Source organism: Indicator indicator, chromosome 12 (genome assembly GCF_027791375.1).
Source record: "Indicator indicator isolate 239-I01 chromosome 12, UM_Iind_1.1, whole genome shotgun sequence".
Classification (NCBI taxonomy): Eukaryota; Metazoa; Chordata; class Aves; order Piciformes; family Indicatoridae; genus Indicator; species Indicator indicator.
This window is the reverse complement of record NC_072021.1, coordinates 7887710-7910026: the sequence shown is the minus strand read 5'-3', so window position 1 is coordinate 7910026 and position 22317 is coordinate 7887710. Positions and strand designations below refer to the sequence as shown.

General features: G+C 47.6%; 1 protein-coding gene across 1 annotated transcript in view; it reads left to right on the top strand.

Moving 5' to 3' along the window:
• Window positions 1-19508, top strand: part of NIPAL2 (NIPA like domain containing 2) — a 48737-nt gene extending 29229 nt beyond the window's left edge. Inside the window, exons 6-11 of the mRNA XM_054385276.1 lie at window positions 4154-4250; window positions 10735-10870; window positions 15124-15212; window positions 17535-17598; window positions 18924-19018; window positions 19387-19508. Of these exons, the coding sequence (XP_054241251.1) occupies window positions 4154-4250; window positions 10735-10870; window positions 15124-15212; window positions 17535-17598; window positions 18924-19018; window positions 19387-19508 (603 nt within the window). The remainder of the gene's footprint in view (window positions 1-4153; window positions 4251-10734; window positions 10871-15123; window positions 15213-17534; window positions 17599-18923; window positions 19019-19386) is intronic.
• Window positions 19509-22317: the final 2809 nt, after the last annotated feature.

Below are 22317 nucleotides of genomic sequence, written 5' to 3'. Positions count from 1 at the left end.
TAATATTTCGTCTCTGTAAAATCAGGTTCAAAGCATTTCTGCTTTTCCATCAAAGTGCCTAGAAGACCATCTTGGTTCTTTGGTTCCTATGCTGCTGCACGTCCCAGGAAAAGAGTTGAGGCAGACAATGCAGCATTTTGTTCTGGTGCCTTCTGGTAGTACTTAGGAACATGGAAAACATCCTGATTACAAACTAATGTTGATGAGATGTGGGCTCGAGGAGACTTCAGCACAGATTAGTTCTAATAGCAAAAATTATTGTAAGCAGGTCAAGTTCCTTCAGCTCCTCTGAACAGAGAAGGTGAAACTGCAGTAATCTACACACTTCCCATTCCTGCACTTTGTGTTTGACACCATCACATCTCTCAGCTCTGAGAGCAAGAACTATTTTGTGTCATTCTGGAGAGACAACCACAGGCAACAGCAGGGATGCCCCAGGGGGTCCCTGTCTGCCTGAGGTCCTGTTAGGGTCCATGCATTCTGCTTGCAAACTCCCTCAGTGTGATGGCCTCTCCCTTGGCTTGTGGCTGAAGGAGACTTGTTGATGGGTCACTGAGCAGCAGAGAACCATGGAAGAATGGTTTGGCTGCTGGGCAGCAAGAGATGAGAGCTAATAGCTTGAATTTCATGCTTAGTGTGTGAGACTCGACAGAGCTGACTAAACTTAAATCACAGCCCTGAAAAGCAAACAGCAACTTCCTCCCAGGGTTCCACCACAGGGCTGAAATCTCTGGCCCTAAAACTCTGCTGCTCTTGGGGCTTCCCCAGTAGCCTGGCACACAGACCTGTGTGACCTTCCCAAACTACCATCAGGGACTCTTATCCCAGAATCACAGAAACATTCAGGTTGGAGATCACCTCAGGATCACCAAGTCCAACCCAGAACCCTACTCTACGAGGCTCACCCCTAAACCATATCCCCAAGCACCACATCCAAACCACCATTAAACACATCCAGGGTTGGAGTCTCTACCACCTCCCTGGGCAGCACATTCCAATCCCTGACCACTCTTGATGGGAAAAATTTTTTCCTAATGTCCAGTCTAAACCTACCAGAGGCCATTCCCTCTTGTTCTATCAGTAATTACCTGTGAGAAGAGACCAGCAGCAGCCTCTCCACAAAGTCCTTTCAGGCAGTTGTAGAGAGCAATGAGGTCTCCCCTCAGCCTCCTCTTTTCCAGACTAACTATCCCCAGCTCCTTCAGCCACTCCTCACCAGATTTATTCTCCGGGCTCTTCACAGCTTCCTTGCCCTCCTCTGCCCTGCCTCCAGCACCTCCACATCTCTCTTGGATTGAGGTGCCCAAAACTGGACACAATACTCAAGGTGTGCCCTCACCAGAGCTGAGTACAAGGGGACAATCCCCTCCCTACTCCTGCTGGACACAGCATTTCTGATACAAGCCAGGATGTCATTGGCTTTCTTGGCTAGCTGGGCACACTGTTGGCTCATATTCAGTTGTCCTTGGTGGCACTTCTTGGCTCTTTCCTTTCAGAAGGGTCTGTTTGCTTCAAACAGGAGATCACAGTGGAGTTTGTGATGGCTTCAGCATGAGAAGAACTGATGACAGAATGAGGACCAAAAGAGTGCTGATGGACAGAGCCAGCAATGATAACCTGGTTCAGCCAAGGTCGGTGGTGCTTGGCACTGCCTGGCACTCTGAGGGTTGAAGTGAGAGGGACAAGGGAGTTGAACACCAGAGCTGGTGTGATGGAGTGGCCTGAGGCAGCAGTTGTCCCTGGGCTTGGTTTTGGATGGTTGGAAATCCAGGTGCCACAGCAGGTGATGGTGCTTCCCTCTGTTGGCATTGTACTTAGAGCTGTCTAGGGGGTATCAAAGGACTCAACACCTGAGGTGTGGCTGGCTGCCAACAGCAGGGCTGCCCACAGCAGGACTGCCACATGGCTGCCCACAACAGGGCTGCTCACAGCAGGACTGCCTCATGGCTGCTCACAGCAGGGCTGCCTCATGGCTTTCTGCACACTCTGTAGCAAACAGTCCAGGAGGCTGGGAGAGACAAGGGATGCTCAGGTGTGCACCAAGGGAGGGAAGCTTTCTCCTGCTCTGTTAGCAACTGCTGCTTGTCAGAACAGCTATGGAAGCTATTTGGAGCTGCTGTAGCTGCAGCCCGACAATGTGATACTCCCCTCTGGCTGCAAGATGTGTTTGCCAGTGACACAAAGAATGAATCTGCTACCTTTTATTCCTCGTCTCGAGTTCCCTCAAAACCCTGATCCTGTTCCACAGGGAGGTCAAGTTGTCTGTAAATCCAACTTTTGCCTTGGTGCTTGACTTAGCTCCTACCCATTGTTAAAGCTGGGGAGTTTGGCCAAATTACTCACTGTGAGAATGAGGCAAAAGCCTCATTTCTACCAGCCAGTGGCCCAGCTTTCACCTCTGTGTGCAATCCTGGTGGGGAGAGATATCACTCTGGAGGGAGATGAGACCAGCAAGAGGTTGCAAGGATTATTAACCAAGGATTAGTCCAGGAATACTTTTGAAAACCAGCAGTGAAATGCTTTAGCATAGTCAATATTTTGCCTTTTTTTTTTTATTATTTGTTTTTAAATCTTCTGATAAATATTGGCAATTTTTAAAGGTGGTATAAACCGGGGACTTGTAGTTTCAATGTCCTGAAACACAATTGTCTCTCAGTCACTTTTGGAAGCATGGAAGCCAATAACAAAAGAATGAAAGCAAAATTGTTTTTCTGTTCACGTGTTTGAACGACATTAAAATGGGGGTGGTGTGAGGGTGGTTGACAGTGTTAGTGACTGAGTGCTGCTGATGGCTGCTGTCCTGCTGCAGTCACTCTCCAACGGCAGAGATGGGCTGGGGCTTTGTGTAACACCACTGCTGAGGGTTCAGTTGCTTCTCTGGAGGTTCTGGCAGGTGGGTTTGAGTCTACTGTTGCCTTTAAAAGTGGAGTGGCATTATGGACCATGAAATAGTATGTTGGTGACAAATACAAGGAGATAGACTCAGTTTGCTGGCAGGAAAAAAAAAAAAAAGACAATGATCAGATTTAGTAAATTGTGATAACTACAGAATGGTTTGGGTGGGAAGGAACCTCCAAAGGTCATCCAGTCCAACCCCCCGGCAGTCAGCAGGGATATTCTCCACTAGAGCAGGTTGCTCAGAGACTTGGGGCCTCAACTGCCTCCCTGGGCAACCTGTTGTAGTGTTCCAGCACCCTCATGGTGCAGAACGTGTTCCTCACATCCAATCTAAATCTGCTCTTCTCTCATTTCACACCACTGCCCCTCATCCTGTCCCTGCAGGCCTTTGCAAACAGTCCCTCTGCAGCCTTCTTGTAGCCCCCTTCAGGTACTGGCAGGCTGCTCTTAGGTCTGCCTGGAGCTTCTCTTCTCCAGGCTGAACACCCCCAGCTCCCTCAGCCTGTCCTTGTAGCAGAGCTGCTCCAGCCCCCTGATCATCATTGCCCTCCTCTGGACCTGCTCCATCAGTTCCATGTCCTTCCTGTGATGAGGGCTCCAGATCTGGACACAGCACTGCAGGTGAGGTCTCAGCAGAGCAGAGCTCTCTCCCTCTCCCTCCTCCTCTCTCCTCTCTCCCTCTGGCCACACTGCCATTTGCTTTCTGGGCTGCAAGTGCACACTGCTGCTCATGTCCAGCTTCTCACCCACCAGCATCCCCAAGTCCTTTTCTGCACAGCTGCTCTCAATCTCATCACCCCCAGCCTGGATTGACATCTATGATTGTCCCAGCCTAGGTGCAGAACCTTGCACTTTGCCTTATTGAACCTCATGAGCTTCTCTGCAGCCTGTCCAGGAGCCTCTGGATGCCATTCCAGCCTTCAGACTTAGCAACCACACCACTCAGCTTGGTTATCCTCAGGAAGAAAAAACAAAAGAAAACAAAACTAGGAGAAGAAAAGGGAAAACTAAAGAAATAAGAAATGGTTGAAGTTTAGGTTTTACTGTGAGAGGAAGTGACAGCTGCTTGACAGCTCAGTCAACCTGCAATAAGGGGAAGCTTTCAGAAGAAGATGGTTAAGTAATTCACCATTGCACTGTCAGCAGAGAAAATGGAAGTGACATCTCAACGACTGAATGAGGCACTTATTGCATCCTTTCACAGCTCTAACTTTCTGCTGCTTCTTTCTTTCTTTTTTTTTTTTTTTCTTTTCAGGTCTTAGAAATTATCACCTTCTGCATTCTCCTCTACTGCTACAAAAGAAAGGCTGTGAAACACATCGTGGTTCTGTCCATGATGGTAGCACTGCTGGGTAAGAGTGATTCACTTTAGTGCTCCTGTCTCTCACTTGATAATTCCTTGGCGCTCACTTTCCTCAATTAGTTTAGATCAGGGCAATCTCAAATGAGTGTGCTGACAGAGAGAATCATTCAAACATTTCACATGATTCTTCCTGTGGTCTCTTTCTGAAGAGAAAAGCTGATTGGGAAACGACTTCCCTGCTTATTACTGAGGCTATTTCCTCTCTTCACAGATTTCCAGAAGTTAATAGGCTGTGTGCCATGGTGTTTGGAAACTTTTTAAACATTTTAGCTTTAAGTCCTAGGAAAGCCAACTGCTTGAAGCCGTTTTGGAGAGCTGTGAAAATCAGCTCTTTAAAACAGAGCAGCTTAGGAGCTTGTCAGCACTCTGGGAACCGATGCAGTGATGTGTCCAGAGAAGGGCCATGAGGATGAGCAGAGGGCTGCAGCTCCTCTCCTATGAGGACAGATTGAGAGAGTTGGAGCTGTTCAGTCTGGAGAAGAGAAGGCTCCCAGGAGACCTTGTGGCCTTCCTGAAGGGGACTACAGGAAAGCTGGGGAGGGACTTTTCAGGATATCAGGGAGTGACAGGACTGGGGGGAATGGAACAAAACTAGAAGTGGGTAGACTCAGATTGGATGTGAGGAAGAAGTTTTACTCCATGAGAGTGGTGAGACACTGGCACAGGTTGCCCAGGGAGATGGTGGAAGCCTCATTCCTGGAGGTTTTTAAGGCCAGGTTGGATCTGTGTGATCTAGTGTGAGGTGTTCCTGCCCATGGCAGGGGGGTTGGAAGTGGATGATCCTTGCAGTCCCTTCCAACCCTGACAATTCTATGATATCCTGGGACTGTAGGAGAACTTTTATTTTGGATTCCCTGTGCCTGTTTGCACACGCACCACTTCACCACCTCTCCAGAAGCACAACAAGAAGCTGAAGGCCACTGAAGTTTTGCCTTCAGGTTAACATTGCCACAATCAATACCCAGGGAAATGAGGCAGATGATTTTATCAGGCAGCTTTGAGTGAAGCTGAATTTGAAGCAGCTTTGATGGATGTCAGGAAGCTCTCTTTGAAGCTCTGCACTGCTTGCAGGCATATGTGAAGAATTTGTTAGCACCTTGTGTCTTGTCCCTTCTCCATGGAACCTTGATGGGACACCACAGTTCCTTGGCTGAAGTGAAAGGGGTCTGACCTGTGCCACTGAAGTCAGTGGTTATATTTTTCATGGAGTTTATCACTTTGCAAAGGCTTCAAAAATACATTTCCAGTGGAGTTGGCCTTGAGTGTTTTGATAAAACAGAATTTCACTGAAGTTTGCTGTTTACACTCTTTGGATTTACCTGAATGGGAAAAACCCTCACAGATTTATTAACTGCCTGCCTTCAGAGCCCCAAGCAGCTCCTCACCCAGCTGAAAAGCTCAGGCTTTCAGACCAACCTTCTGGGACAACCTTCCCATTGAAGTTTCTCAGTGCCAGGAAGGTTAAGATCTGTAGCTCCAAGAAGCCTTGAAGGATTCCCATGCTCTCTGCATGAAGCAGAGATAGAAGAGTCCCAAAAGCCTTAGGTCCAGCTGTTGAGCTGCTCTTGGTTTGAAGGACTGAAGTGTGAGCCCAGGCATCTTCCAGCTCCTAGCACAGGGCTGAAGCAATTTGCAGGAGCTCACTTGAGCTGCTCTGCAGCTTTCAACTCTACCTTGAGGAGTGTGCAGCACTGGTCTGGCCTCCTTCTTGCACAGCTGGAGACCTAAAGCTCCCCAGATGGGCTTCTCCACTTGCCTGCTGCAGTTCTGAGCAGACTCACCATGAAGGCTACCACAAGCAAAGCCAGCACATGGCTCCAGGAGGCCTGGGCCATTGGGCTGCATAGTCCTGGGCACTTCTTTTTGGTGCCATGGAGCCTGCCAACCCTGATGCCACCAGTGCCAAAGGGCTGCACGAAGCTGCTGAACAGCAGCAGGGCTATTAAAGCTCATGCCCCAGCAGGCACTGCCTGCAGCTGGGTGCTCAGCCTGCAGCTGGGTGCTCAGCCTGCAGTCAGCCAACAATGCAACTTGAGCCAGTGGCTGCTGGGGTTCTTGTGACCCTGAGCAGCTTGAGGAAGAATGTGTCATTATTTCTGCTCTCTTAAAAAAGACACCAACAAACAGATCTTGCTTCGTGCAAGTTTCTGGAATACTGACATTTCCCTTGAGCAGGAAACCCAGAACTGGGGTTGGCTTCAGTTCCTGCAGCTGTCCTGGTGCCTGCCAGTCCCCACAAAGCTCCACCTCGAGCCTCCTCCTTGGTCTCTGGGCTTTCTGCAGAGCTGAAAGTGGGGCTGAGAGAGGGCCCAGCAGCCTTGCTCCTCACTGTCTGACACCTACACTGCTCTGGAGGAGCAGATGAGGGCTGGGGTCAGGGTGGCAGATCCTGGTAGGGAATTTATGCCCTTGGGTCAGGGTGGCAGCTCCTGGTAGGGGATTTGTGCCCTGGGGTCTGGGTGGCAGCTCCTGGTAGGGGATTTGTGCCCTTGGGTCAGGGTGGCAGCTCCTGGTAGGGGATTTGTGCCCTGGGGTCAGGGTGGCAGCTCCTGGTAGGGGATTTGTGCCCTGGGGTCAGAGTGGCAGCTCCTGGTAGGGGGTTTGTGCCCTGTCTCATATCTGCAGAGGTGCATTCCTAGTGGAGGGTTGATGCAGCTGGGCATTACATGTCAAAAGGTTTGTTCAAAGAGAGGGCAGCCTTTGTGTTTCTCTGGCTGTGAGAGCTGCTTTCATGATGAAGAAAACCCAGAGGTGATCACAGAATCTGTGAATGTTTTGCTTAGCACAACTCTGGAAGTTCATTTGGTGAGAATTATTTTACCTCCTCTATAGCCTGGGAGTTATCAGAAGTTTTTTTTGGGGGAAATATTTCAGATTAAAGTGGGATTTCTGAGTTTCCTGCCTTCACAGCTGGGAAGTGACATCATTTGTCACACTAGCCTTGGGGAAAGGTCATTCTATCAGAGAGAGGAAAACCATTTCCTAGGTTTTGAAATTTATTCCAGGGCTATTTTAGCTAAAAAAGAACATTCCACTGTTCAAAAAGAACCCAACCAACCAAGCAAACAAAAAACCCTGATGATTTATTTTCTGTGGTTTTGTTGTTGGGTTGGGTTTGGGGTTTGATTTGGTTTGGAGTTTATTTGTTGTTGTTTTTCCTGTTGTTTTGGTTTTTGTTTTTTTGTTTTTTTTTTTTTTTTGTTTGTTTTAATTATAAAGGAGGGGAATTGTTCTTTCATCAGAAACAATTTTTCAGCAATCTTTAGCCTTAGCTGGACAATCGAAGCTACTAATTTTCACCTGTAAATTGTTCTTTTAAGATAACAGCTCCCTCGTAGTAGAGTGAAAAATCTCTGTTTCTCTGCAGACTGCTAATTGGGGTTTGAGTGTGGCTTTGGCTTTTTATCCTACCATTAGCACCAGTACAGGCCAGCATTTGCCTCCTCTGCCCAGTTCTACTGCTGTGTTTGTGAAACCTCTCCACCTCTTCCCACTGCACAGCAAGAAGTGAAGTGCTTATTGAAAAGGTTGTCGTGGGAAGGGTCATCATAGACCCACAGAATGGGCTGGGCTGGAAGGGACCCCCAAAGCTCAGCCAGCCCAGCCCCCTCTGCACTCAGCAGGGACATCCTCCACTAGAGCAGGTTGCCCAGAGCCCTGACAAGCCTCACCCTGGCTATCCCCAGGATGGGACCCCAACCCCCTCCCTGGGCAGTCTGTGCCAGTGTTCCACTACCCTCATGTCCTCTAAAGGAGTGGCACTCTCTATTAACCCCTCTGCCTTCCCAAAGAGGAAGAGAAGGGAAATATTCACAACAATAATATACAAACCCAGCATCAGCCCCAGCCCCCCTGGTGACAATGAAGTCACTGTCACCACTGCTGCTGTGGGCAGGCACTAGGGTAGTCCCATGCTGAGCTCAGTGGCAGATAGGAGCTGGATTCAGGAGCTGTGTTCAGGAACTCATGGATTGGGATCAAAAGCAGAACAGAGAGAGTCCTCCTTGGTTCCAGACACTGAAGAAGAGAGCTTGGCTCTTGTGATTCTGCAGCTTTATGTTGACTGGAATGAATGGAATGGCCAAGGGGGGCAGTTTAGGCTCACCTGAACTTTTCACTCCTCCCTGCAGGTACAGCCTTTTTCTCTGCAGCCCCAACAGAGATTCACAGGATGGTTTAGGTTGGAAGGGACCTTCAAGACCATCTAGTTCCAACCCCCGTCCCACGCCTGCCATGGGCAGGGACCCCTCCCACTAGACCAGGTTGCTCAAGGCCTCATCCAACCTGGCCTTCAGCACCTCCAGGGAGTCAACATGTTGTAGTATCTCACCACCCTCACTGTCAAGAATTTCTTCCTAACCTCCAGTCTAAATCTACACAAGATCTAGCACTGACCTTGGTCTGCACCCTGGCCCTTGGTAGCAACTAGAAACACTGAGTGCTGTCACTGATAGGAGCAGGCACTGCCTGCCCAAACACTGCTGCTCACTTCCAAAGGTGCAGTCACTTAGAAGAGACTGAGCTGCAAAGTCAAATCACTGAGCAGAACTGGTTCTGCTCTAACTCAGTCCAGGATAGCAAGAAAAGAGCCAATTTCCTGAAGGTGAAACAGGATCATCACAAGATGCATGCAGCTCTTAAACCCTTCCTGAAGTTTGGGACTTGCTGTAAAGTGGAATCCTTGCAATCAAAACCACAGACCTGAGTTTGTTCTTCTTCCCCTACCTTTTCTCCCAACCCTTGGCCTGAATGCTCTGCACAGTGCAGCTCTTCTTGCCAACCTGGGGGTGAATCAGACCATTGAAATCTAATGCTGCTCAGCTCTGGGAGAGGATGGAACTGGATCCCAGCTGGGGGCTGCTGCTCCTGACAATGCATTACCTACCCTCAAAGGCCATCTCTGCACCCTGGTATACTCACAATTTTTGGTTTCTTTTGGATTTGTTGCATTTTGTTTTCAGCCATCACAGCTTGCTTGGGTTGACTTCAGCAAGAGTGCCCTGCAAAAGGAAATCTTAGCTGAGCTGCCTGCCTTGTTCTGTGAGATGTATGTTGCAAGACTTCTCTGAGCTGGGGCATGGTAAATGTACTGAATGGTACTGAAACCATCTCCTGCTCTCTGAGATTTGTTTGTGGTGATGCAATGACAGGGACTAAATGCCCTGAAACCACACCACTGAAACAGCCTCTTCTGTGGTCTACAGCCAGTACAAGGTTGGAAGAGCCTGGCCCATGAAACAAAACACAGACCCCCTGGGCTGGCTGCTCTCTGTACAGCCCATGAGGAGAGGTAGGTGCTTTGGCCAGCCTTGGCTAGCTCCCACCTCAGCTGAGAAACCCAAGGGGGGGAGGGAGGAGTTATTTTAGGCTGCCAGTGTCACAGGCTGGCTGCTTCAAACAGATAAGGAGATCTCCTAGACCTCTCCTGAATAATGCAACACAGGCTCCAAATTAGCAGCTGGAGCTAAATAAAGTACATCTGGAAGAGAGGGAGGTATTTGTGCCACCTCTGACTGCTGTGGGAAATGGTTCCAGTTCTTTCTTCACCCTGAGCTCAGCCTCTGGCACATGTGCACTCACACATGCCTGCAAGATTTTATCCCACTCTAACTTCAGCTACCTTGTCAAAAGGGAAGAAAAGTTGGGAAGATGCAAGGGCTACATCAGTGCTACAAAAGTGTAAAGCAAAACACAAAGCAGACAGGGAGCTGAGGCCGCTCTGGGTTTGAGCAGGAGCTTAGCAAACATTTATAAAATCACACATCTGATTTTAGGTCACCAAACCCTACCTCAGTGCCTTTTCAGATGATCAGATCTGTGGCTCTGACCTGCCACCTTGTCCTCTGTGGTGGGTTGGAGTTACCCCCCAAAATAAAATTGCCAGGCTAGCTCAGGTGGAAGCAAATGAAGCTATATTTACAAGCAAAACTGCAGTCTAGGAATGTGGAATGCAAGGAATAGCTACAAAATCTACAGTATTTACATATATTTACAATTTATAAACCCTCTGGACAAAACCAGGGGGTTGCCAACAGCTTCCCCCTCCCTGCTCCTTTCCCCCACTCTAAACAAGGTAAAAGAGAGAGAAGAGCAGAGAGTAGCTGTTAGTGTTTAGCCATAACAAAGAAATGCAGCTAAGGTCAGCAAGCCAGCAGAGGAGCTACCAGCTAGTGTCAGCTAGAGCAAAGAAAACTGAAAAGAGGAGGAGCAGGGTTACACAACTAACTTTATGGGATTATTTAGACCTCATCATTGTTTTCCCTTTTTACATCCAATGGTAATTTATTTGCATTCTACCATGTTTTGCTCAAGATCTGGGGGGGAAATTTTCTAGGCATAGCCTAAAACTTGATGATCTTGGAGGTCTCTTCCAACCTGGTTGATTCTGTGATTCTAACCCCATCCTCCCTCCCCACTGCTTTGAAGCCACTGTTGTGAATCGTGCCCTACTGATGTCTCCTGTTCCCTTTCAGCATCCTTGACTGTCATTGCTGTGAAGGCTGTGGCCAGCATGATAGCTCTCTCTGTGAGAGGGAAAATGCAGCTGACATACCCTGTCTTCTACATCATGATTGTCTTAATGGTGACTTCTTGTGCTTTCCAAGTCAAGTAAGTGAAATTCTATTCATCTCCTAACTTTCAGGCATGTTTTGTCCAGCAGTTTGAGTCTGTAATATTGTCAGCTCCAGACACAAATTGCACTTAAAGGCAAGAAACTCCTGGCAGAGCCTTGACAGGTGCATGAATTGCCTGCAGTTGGTTGTATTGATTATTTAGGCTTCATTTGATGCATGAATTGCCTGCAGTTGATTGTGTTGATTATTTAGGCTTTATTTGATGCATGAATTACTTGCAGTTGATTGTATTGATTATTTAGGCTTTATTTGATGCATGAATTGCCTGCAGTTGATTGTGTGGAATATTTGGGCTTTATTTCTCAGTTTACAATTTATTATGAGGGCTGCTACCTCCTGTTGTGATCCCCTAACAGGAGGGCTTCCTAAATTTACTTCTAGTTTTACCACAGTCTTAAATTCATTAAGTGAAATTTGTGTTTATGTAAATTTTTGGGGGTTACTTTCAGAAACTTTGAATGTCTCCAGGGACAGGGCCTCAGTCACATCCCTGGGCAGCCTGTTCCATTGTTTCTCCACTCCCATTGTGCAGAACTTCCTCCTGATGTCCAGCCTAAATCTATCCTGCTCCAGTTTCAAAATATTGCCCCTTGTCCTAGACCTACAAGACCCTACCCAGCCTTCCTGCAGGTCCCCTTCAGATATTGAAAAGTGCCTTCATTGCTCAACATAATCAAATAGCCATGTTAATCCTTACTGTGCATCTCTTTTCATAGAATCATAGGATCAGTCAAGGTTGGAAGGGACCACAAGGATCATCCAGTTCCAACCCCCCTGCCATGGGCAGGGACACCTCACACTAGAGCAGGCTGGCCAGAGCCTCATTCAGCCTGGCCTTAAACACCTCCAGGGATGGGGCCTCAACCACCTCCCTGGACAACCCATTCCAGGCTCTCACCACTCTCATGGTGAACAACTTCTTCCTCACATCCAGTCTGAATCTCCCCACTTCCAGCTTTATTCCATTCCCCCCAGTCCTACCACTACCTGATAGCCTCAAAAGTCCCTCCCCAGCTTTCTTGGAGCCCCCTTCAGATACTGGAAGGCCACAAGAAGGTCTCCTTGGAGCCTTCTCTTCTCCAGACTGAACAGCCCCAACTCTTTCAGTCTGTCCTCATAGGAGAGGAGCTCCAGCCCTCTGCTCATCCTGGTGGCCCTTCTCTGGACACCTTCCAGCATGTCCATATCCCTCTTGTAACAGGGGCTCCAGAACTGGACACAGTACTCCAGGTGGGGTCTCACCAGAGCTGAGCATAGGGGGAGAATCACCTCCCTTGACCTGCTGGCCACACTTCTCCAGATGCAGCCCAGGCTCTGGTTGGCTTTCTGGGCTGCAAGTGCACACTGACAGCTCATGTTGAGCTTCTCATCCACCAGCACCCCCAAGTCCCTCTCCTCAGGGCTGCTTTCCAGCCAGTCCCTGCCCAGCCTGGATTTGTGCTTGGGATTGCCTCGACCCAGATGCAGGACCTTGCACTTGGTCTTGTTGAACCTCATGAGGTTGGCTTGTGCCCACCTCTCCAGCCTGTCCAGGTCCCTCTGGATGGATCCCTTCCCTCCAGTGTGTCTGCTGCACCACACAGCTTGGTGTCATCAGCAAACCTGCTGAGGGTGCACTCAATGCCTCTGTCCATGTCACCAACAAAGATGTTGAACAAGACTGGTCCCAGGACTGATCCCTGAGGGACTCTGCTTGTCCCTGGCCTCCACTGGGACGTGGAGCCATTGACAGCCACTCTTTGGGTGTGGCCATCAAGCCAGTTCTCTATCCATCTAGTGGTCCACCCATCAAACCCCTCAGCTTATGTCACTGTTCAGACCAAAGAAGAGAGTTTATCTCAGCTTTCTCCCCGCAAGGTGTTAATCTGCACCTTGCACTTTGCTGCCCTGTATGTCTGCACCTTTTTAGGAAACAGTTAACTTCTGCTGGGCAGGGGACACCCAAGTGTTACCCACTGGCCTGCTCAGTGCCTGTTTTCTGCTGCCTTTGCAGATTGCTGGGGGTGGCAGCATGGTAAAACATGGCTTGCAGCTGAACCGAAAGTCCATTCCCTCTGTGCTGGTCATCTTCTTCTTCTTCCTCTTCTTCTTCTTCTTCCTCTTCTTCTTCTTCTTCCTCTTCTTCTTCTTCCTCTTCCTCTTCTTCTTCTTCTTCCTTTCCTTCTTCCTTTCCTTCTTCCTTTCCTTCTTCCTTTCCTTCTTCCTTTCCTTCTTCCTTTCCTTCTTCCTTTCCTTCCTCCTTTCCTTCCTCCTTTCCTTCCTCCTTTCCTTCCTCCTTTCCTTCCTCCTTTCCTCCCTCCTTTCCTCCCTCCTTTCCTCCCTCCTTTCCTCCCTCCTTTCCTCCCTCCTTTCCTCCCTCCTTTCCTCCCTCCTTTCCTCCCTCCTTTCCTCCCTCCTTTCCTCCCTCCTTTCCTTCCTCCTTTCCTTCCTCCTTTCCTTCCTCCTTTCCTTCCTCCTTTCCTTCCTCCTTTCCTTCCTCCTTTCCTTCCTCCTTTCCTTCCTCCTTTCCTTCCTCCTTTCCTTCCTCCTTTCCTTCCTCCTTTCCTTCCTCCTTTCCTTCCTCCTTTCCTTCCTCCTTTCCTTCTTCCTCTTCCTTTTCCTCTTCTTTTTCTTCTGCTTTTTCTTTTTCTTCTCTTTATTTTTTTCTTTTTCTGCTTTTTTCTTCTTTTTCTCCATCTTTTTCTTCTTCTTCTTTCTCTTCTCCTCCTTTCTCTTCTTCTCCTCCTTTCTCTTCTTCTCCTCCTTTCTCTTCTTCTCCTCCTTTCTCTTCTTCTCCCTTTTCTTCTTCTTCTCCTTTTTCTCCTTCTTCTTGCCAAGCTTTTCTTCCTTTCTTTTTGCTGGGTCAAATTTAAAATAGAAGTGAAAATGTGCCCATGTCATTCCCTGAGCTCAGTGTCTCTTTATCTCTCCTCTCTTGGACACATTTTCTACAAGAGACAGTGCTGTCAGCCCAGATGTTTCATTCTCTTTGTTTCCTCTCTGATTTTGTTTGACTGTCATGGGATAGCTCAGAACAGCCTGTGTTGGAACATCCTCCTGGATTCAAGGCTGGGCCTTGGTATCATTGTTTCAGTCCCTGTGACCAAATTTGTTGCAAATGGGAGAAAATAATGAGGTGTTTTCAACAACTTTAAAATCCTGACTATCCTGTGGATATGTAGGATTTCTTTATTTTTTAGAGCACCATGGAGACTGCTCAGCAGTTGCTAAAATTACCATGCAATTACTTTAATGGCTAAACCAGATCCAAGCTTGGATTTTTTTACTGTGCACATATACTGCAGCAGTGAAACATTTAAGTGTGGTTATGAACACGTTCTTCAGTCTCCTGATTATTTTTTTTCCCTCTTTCCATCTGAAATGCACCCTTCACATAACAAAATATTTGCTGGTGCATCTGAGAGTTCATCCTCATGATTCATCACCTGATGTATTGATAGATGTGCTCTCTCCACGAATGCACTAATTGCTGTGCTTTCTTCATGCAGTGGTGCAGGCTGCTCCACAGGCAGTGTCTCAGCCCTGCAGCTCTGTGGATGCTCCTGTGATGATGATTATCCTGATGGGTTTTGTGTTGACTTTGTAAAGAGCACAGCAGACTTTCTAAGCCAGAAAGCACAGGCTTGGAATCCCCTTCCTGGACTTTCCCAGCGTGTGTCTGGGGTATTTATTGCATGGATAAACATACAAACAGATGCTGTAGCCAATTTGGGTTGAGCAGCAGAACAAAGTGGGCTTAAGCAAAGTGAAACAGTTCCTATGAGAACTCTCAGGTTCATGTCTGTGCTGGACACAGACCCTCACACAACCTGTTTAAATTAGAGCCACTTGTCTCTGGCTGCTTGCAGGCAGCATTGCTTCCAAGAGCCAGTGCAGACCATGAGCAGGAATACCCAAGAATTCCTCCCTTACCTGTGGCAGACAAAAGTTTTCCAACAGTGCTTCAAAGGACTCTCCAGTGACAGTCTATGGTCAGAAGAATCCATGCCTATCTTCTAGCTTTTGCCTGCTTGCTTGTGCTCTGCATAGTCGGAACTAGAAGGTAAGTTCAATACACATCTGTCCAGGGCTACCTGCTGCTTGTGGTAAATGAAAACTGGTTGCATTTATTGTTAAATATTGTAAAACTGATGTGAAGTGACTTAAATTGATGTAAAGTGGCTTCAACTGAGCTAAAGGGCAATGAACCACCTGCAGGAATAAGGTGCAATAATGTTTGTCTTCCAGGTTCCTGAATCAAGCAACTCATCTGTATGACTTGCCAGCAGTTGTGCCCATTAATTTTGTGCTCTTCACCATTAGTGCCATCATTTCAGGTATGTTTCTGGCCTTCCAGCCCCTAGCATTCTGTGATTCTGTCCACCTGGATGAGTTCCTGTGTGATCTGGTACAGGTGATCCTGCTCTGGCAGGGGGGTTGGACTAGATGAACTTTTGAGATCCATTCCAGCCCCTAACATTCTGTGATTCTTCTGCCCCTAGAGAGAATGGCCAGGAACACAGCCCTGTGAGGAGAGGCTGAGGGAACTTGGGTTGTTTAGCCTGAAGTATTCAAGAGGAGGCTCAGGGGTGATCTCATTGCTGTCTACAACTACCTGAAGGGAGGCTGTAGCCAGGTGGGGGTTGGTCTCTTCTCCCAGGCAACCAGCAGCAGAACAAGAGGACACAGTCTCAAGCTGTGCCAGGGGAGGTATAGGCTGGATGTTAGGAGGAAGTTCTTCACAGAGAGAGAGACTTGCCATTGGGATGGGCTGTCCAGGGAGGTGGTGTTGTCATCATCCCTGGAGATGTTCCAGAAAAGCTTGGAGGGGGCACTTAGTGCCATGGTCTGGTTGATTGGCTAGGGCTGGGTGATAGGTTGGATTGGATGATCTTGGAGGTCTTTTCCAACCTGGTTGATTCTATGATTCTGTGAATGGGTTTCTAAACATCAGACTGTACAGAATTGCTGTCTGTGAATAGCAATAAGGAGCAGGCATGTTTGTCTTCACCAGGAAACCAAAAGTGTTTCCTAAGTGACAGGTGTTTAAGTTCTGAAAGGAAAAGGAAAAAAAAAAAGAAAAAACAATAAGTTCACAAATTTTGAAGCAAAATGAAAATAATAAAATGTTGGTGCTTCCAGAACTGATAGCTGCATTTTACTGTGCCTTGATGGCTTGCTAGAAGGACCTGCATGTATCCTAGCCTCATCCTGACACCCAGTAAATGCCTTTACCATGTGCACGCCAGCCTCTCCCTGTCGGAACTGGTAGAGCAATTTGGACAGCCTGGCAAACTACTCAAATGACAACCAGCTGTGTTTCGGAGCAGCTCGTGTGTATTCTGTTTCAGAAGGTGGAATTCTAGGTTAAGTGAAGGAAATAAGATGACTCCAAAGACTTTTAAAGCATTTAACATTTTCTTCTGGGTGAGAACTTTGAACTCGGGCGCTGTTCAAGAGGGGCTGCAAATCTTGGACGGGGTGCAGGGCGTAAGAACATGAGCAGGGAGGGTGACTGGGATGCTGCATCAGCAGCCAGCCCGAATGATCCTGTTGTTAGAACATTTATGACTCATTTTAATGCTCACTGGGGGCTTTCCTGTCATTGTTATGCAGGAGTTTCTCATGCAGAGCTGCCATTAATGGGAAAGGGAGTTAGTTTCAAGCACAGATTGCCTCAGCACCTGTGTCAGAAGAGACCTACACTTTGTGACTGAGAAAAGACCTGTGCCAAAAAGGGAAGTGCATTCTTGTGGCCATATGGGGAACTTGGCCTTGTGCCTCCTGAAAAGATCAAGTAGTTATTCAGGAATGGCTTAATAGCTCTGAGACTGGGGGCACATGCATTTGCATCAGGTTAGTTAAAGCATTGTTTAACCAGGGCTTAGAAGAGCAATCTCTGCTGACTCTCTTGCTGGGGTGCTTGTGGAAGGGACCTGTCGCATAATTCCGTCACTCCCAGTTACAGCCTTGGAGGGAACAGTCACCCTTCAGCTGTGCTGCTTCACACCCTGGTCTTGCTGAGTGAAAGGGTGCTCATTAGTGGTGTAAAGATAATATACATGGCTGTGAATTAGGGCAGCTGTGCTCCAGATACACATCTGGTTCTGTCCCCTCCACTGCAGAAGTGCTAATTCCTGGGAGAGGGGTGACCAGAAAGAGCTGGTGATCCCTTCAGCCAGAAAGATTTAGCACACTTGCCTGCTGGAGCCCTTAACTCGGTGTAAACATCAGGGCCACAGCTAGTTATTGAAAACCTGTTCCCAGCTGGAGTTAGGATGTCCACACCGTCTTAGCTAAATCCACGAGGAACCTGTTAGCTATGCTGGTATGAGTTTGCTTGTGAATAAGCCCTCGAGTTTGACCTGCAGAAAAACTGTTGCTGACAATGCACAAAATAGCTGCATCTGTGGAGTTACTACCATAGCATGTGCTCCAGCCTGACAGACTCAATCTGCTTCAGGCCCAGGCAGCACCCTGAGAAAGCCTGGACAATGGAATCCAGGCAGAGAGACAACCCTTCACGACAGGTATTCATATCTGACCGGGGACTGCTTTGCTCCCCCTGAGCATGACACTTCTCCTGACCCTCCCAGCTGTAATTCATATCGCTTGGAAGCCAGTCAAGACCTGCAGCTCTTGTTTCTGTCGCGTTCCAGGGGCCGTATTTTATCGGGAATTCCAAAGTGGAGCTCCGCTGAGCCTCTTCATGTTTCTGCTGGGGTAAGTGGATCAGCCTGAAGCCTGCCCAAGCCTTCTGCTGCAGCAGCGGCGCTGCCTCCCGCCCTCCTCTCGTTGCTCAGTAAGAAGAAACCTCCCTTGTTATTAAAGGATTATGGAATAGCCATTAGAGGATGGTAGAGGAAAAAAAACCCAACACATTAAAGGCAAGATTGATGTCTGTGCTTTGGGAGTTTGGAGGCCTGGGTTGGAATGCAAATAGGTAAAACTGTGAGACACTTATCAACTACACTGATCTCCTGATGGAATGAAAAAGCAGCAGCAGCATGTGCTTCCTTCAGCAGGAAGGAGAAATCACTGCTCTCCACCAAAGATCATGTTCTAGAGGGTGCTTCTACACCTGGGAGAAATCTTCTCCCGTTGTACCTTCCCTGTCATGTGTCCAGCTGGTCTTTGGTGCCACTGGGTCTGGGTGATGATGTGAGTTGCTTGCCTACAAGGCAGTACCATAATAGCCTTGCCTTACCTTCTTGTGCCCACAGAAAAGTTCAGAGCATGCTAAGAAGCTGTTAACAATAAATGTTTAAAGACAGCCCTAGGGCTTGTGAGAGCAGAAATCTTCTACTGGCTACCAGCATGGTCAAAAACTCAGGGGGGCGAGTGACAGTTACTTGGCAATGGGCATGAGATGGTTAAAAGCAGCTCTCAGAACTGCTGGAGGTGTCTTGCCACAGTGCTGTCAAATAAGCCAATGGGGCTGATAGTTCCAGACATCTTCATCCTCTGCAGTGGGACTGGGGGAAGTGCACACAACTGCTATCTTGTCTGACTGCAGGAAAAGTGACAGAAAATGGAGATGAGCAAATCCAACTCATGGGTTTGGCAGGCAGGAATTGCTGGTGGTGTGTGTCCAACACGGAGCAGATAGAAGATTCATCCAAGCAGAACAGTTCTTCATTGCTCCTGGCTTACAGATTGCCCCTGAGACACACAGGCAAAGGAGAAAAACAACAGAGATGTTAATTGTCATCAGCCAGGCTGTTAATGGAATAGCAAATGCTAGAAGGTTAGCTTTAGACACTCTGTGCTCAGGGACTCAAATGTTGTGGTCTCACACTCACAGGCATTTGATTAGGTGTGGATTGCTGAAAGGGCAATCTTGGAACTGATAATAAAGCTTCAGGAGGCAAAAAACTCAACTGAAAGGCAGCCCAAGATGAATTTAGAGAGCTACCAAGAAGAAAAGTTCCTTTAATAAACTGAGCAGCTTGGGTTGGGAAGTCCTTGAAAGGGGAACAAGGGAAGAACTTCTCCTCCCAGGTGCACTGAACTGTTTCTAATGATGCTATGCCACTGCTGTTTTGCAGATGTCTCCTGGCTTTCCTTGGTGTGTTTGTGATTGCAAGAAATCAAAGAGAGGAAGAGTTACAAATTCCTTTTATTGACTGTGGAAGTATTCCTGGTAAGTAGGGCTTTTTTTTTTTTCCCCTTTTTTCCCCCCATGTATCTGTTTAAAAATGAAATACCAGATAATGGGAGGACCTAGGAAAATTGAGTCATAAATGTGCTCTAGTCAGATTTAATAAATCCACTCTCCCCTTCATTTCTATTTCCTGTTCCCAAACAGATTTTTTTTTTTCCCAGAGAAATTTTCAGGGCTCTTCCAAGATATTGTTACAACCAGTTGAAGGAAAGCAATGATTCCTGGGGCAAAGAATGTTTAAATGATGGACTGGGGAAGGGGAGGGGGTGTTGGGTGGGGAATGTATTATTAAAATTATTCACAGAGTTGTTTTGTGTTTTTTCATTCTCTCACCCCCATTTTCTTAGGGCAAAAATTGATAGGCAAAATACAACCAGATTCTCCCAGTCCAGGCTATGGCACTTGGAATAATGAAGATGATGTGGTGAAGTCAGATCTGAAAGGAGAAAACACCTTACATGCCAAATGACAGGAGGAACACCACTGGCACAAGGGCCAGCAGCAGCTTTTTGGGGTTTTTTTTTGGACATCTTTAAGTATATATTGAACCCCTTTATGCTGATGAGTCATAGGAATTATTTTTATTCCTACTTCCTTTATCTTATACTTGTGCCAAATGTCTTCTGAAGATAAAGGAAGCCCTGAGAAAAACTTAATAAGCACTGATGAAACAGGACCTTTATTCCTTGGATTGAAGCCTCTGGAGGGTATTTTTAGAGTCTTAATTGCTTTGAAATGCAAATAGGCGTAGAACAGGATTATAAAAATTCCCCTCTGAAGCCCCTCAGATCTGTGTGGATCTTTAGAGACCGAGGTGGGACACGGGGATCATTTTCATAACCAACTTCAAAGTATTCTGCTTTGTAAGACCTTTACAAACCTGAACTTCCCTGTTCAGCAGTCAAACTTGGGGGCATGTGTGCAGGATACCCAACTATGGCCACACCATGGCAGCCTGGGCTGCAGCAGCAGAAGTGTGGCTGCTTGTAAGCAGCAATGTGCTGGGAGCCAGGGTGCAGGGAGGGCTTCACAAGCTCTTTTTCAGTGTGGATCCTTTCCAGCTGGCACTGGGCAAGGCTGTGCCTGCACCTTACTGCTACCAGCTGCCAGGCTGTGCTCTTCCTTTCCCCTCTTACTGCTTGAGTTCAAGTTTCTAAAGTTTACAATAATAATAATAATAACTAAAAAAAAAAAAAAAAAAGCAGCACATTCTTTTCATATGCTCTCTCCAGGGAGTAAAAGCATGCCTCTAGCTTTCTCTTGCAAGTCAAATGTGAGCTGCTGTGTAAGTCCCAAGTGAGAGCGTGTGCTAGAGATGGAAAAAGGAGGCCTACAGGTTTTCATTCTGTGACCTGGGAAACACAGGGGTGAAAGGATTTGGGGTTGTCTCTTTTCTAAATGATTGGCCTTGGGCAGCTTGCCAAAAATCTGTTTCCATGCCTCAGGAGAGCTGGAGGAGGGTTACCAGGTAGAGGATTTTCTCTTTAAAGCAAGAGATCCAATGTAAACACATCTGTGGCAGAAGTTAGTCTTTATTTTAAACTACTGTATTTCTTCTTGAACAACACTTCTTCTTCTTCTGAGCTCATATGAAAAATTATAAGGGTTAAAATATCTTCTTTCAACTTGAATGTCATGGAATGTCCTGTGTCACCTACTCTAAGGTGATCCTGCCCTGGCAGGGGTGTTGGACTTGATGATCCCTGGAGGTTTTTGCAGCCAGGCTGGATGTGGCTCTGAGCAACCTGCTCTAGTGTGAGGTGTCCCTGCCCATGGCAGGGGGGTTGGAACTGGATGAGCCTTGAGGTCCCTTCCAACTTTGACAATTCTGTGATTCTGTGCTCTTTCGAGGTCCCTTCCAACCCCTAACATTCTGTGCTTCTGTGAAATTAATTTATGTAGCAAAACACTGGTAGGAATCATGTGCAATTAAAAGTTGTGATTTGACATGTTTTGGGTTTTGAGGGTTTTTTTTTGAGATGGGAACACTTTCCAATTAATGAATGTGTTACAAGACTGTAAAAGCTCAGTGAAAGGAATTCATTCCTGCTCTGCCAAGGAAGGGGCATGATTTGTTTCAAGAAGCAGTTTCTAATCAGTGCCATTTTCAGGTTCTGCTTGTGATATTTGGGTTGCAAGCACCACAGATAAATGCCTACCAAAAGAAAAGCCTTGCCACTGGAATACAAAAAAAAAAGCCTCTGGAGCCCTTCTCTCTTTTCTTGCAATGGTTTTTCCTGACATCCAAAACATGTGCCAGATACAAGCTGCAGAACTTGCACCTGCAGGCTGAACTTTCTTCAACAGATCCTCCAAGGAGCCTGAAGAGACCAAACCATGGCAAGGTGTGGTGGGCAGGCAGCAGCTCATGTGGTCCCCCAGGCTCCAGCTTGGGATTTTTGCAGAGCAGCACCAGCAGGACTCATTTAGCCTTTGTTCCACTGCTGGTCATGCTGCAGGGAGAGATGAAGCATTAACTGGCCCTGGGCCTGGAAATAGGAGCTCTGTAGTAGGGTAAGGATGTTCAGGTTGTGCTGGAAAGTAGCAGGAGGCATTCACCAAATGGCTTCAGCTGGGGGAAAGGGGGGGGGGGGGGGGGGGGAAGGCATTTTGGACTGGATTTGTCCAGTTCCATTCCTGCCCATGGAAGGAGACTGGCATTCACCTGGCAGGCTTCTTGCCTGCCCTGTGCCACAGCCCAGCTTTTGGTGGCCTCATGACTTGCATGTAAGGGAGGCCACTGGTCACCAAAAGCCAAAGGAGAGAGGTTGGACACTGGAGGTGCTTGAGCCTCTGTGCATTGAAGCTGTGGTTTCAGGCAGCTGGTAAGCTGGTTGAGTGGTTCAGTGCTGCTAAAAGTCTCATCTTCCTTTTCCAGGCTGTGATGCCTGGTGACCCTTGTGACTCATTCAGCCTGCAGAAGACATCTACTTGCTTTTCCTTGCTGGGCTGGCTCCCTGAGCTGAGCCTACTGGGCTGACTAGGGCCTTGAAGGGAGAAGGAGGAGGAAAGGAGGGCAGAAAGTGAGAGCTCTTTACCCTTACATTATTTCTCTCCTCTAGAGGAACTTCACTACAAAGCAAGCATCCTGCCAAGCACACTCTTCATTTACCACCCTGCCTCAAACGTAGCAGTTGTGAGCTTCTTGAAGCACTTTTAAGTGTCTGACTCTTATAGAAAACCCTAAGTCAAACTCACTGAGTTGTGCTTCTTGAGCATTGAGTGGCTCCATGTGGGGCTCAGATGTGGAGCTCATGTCACCTAGGGTGCCCTAAGGT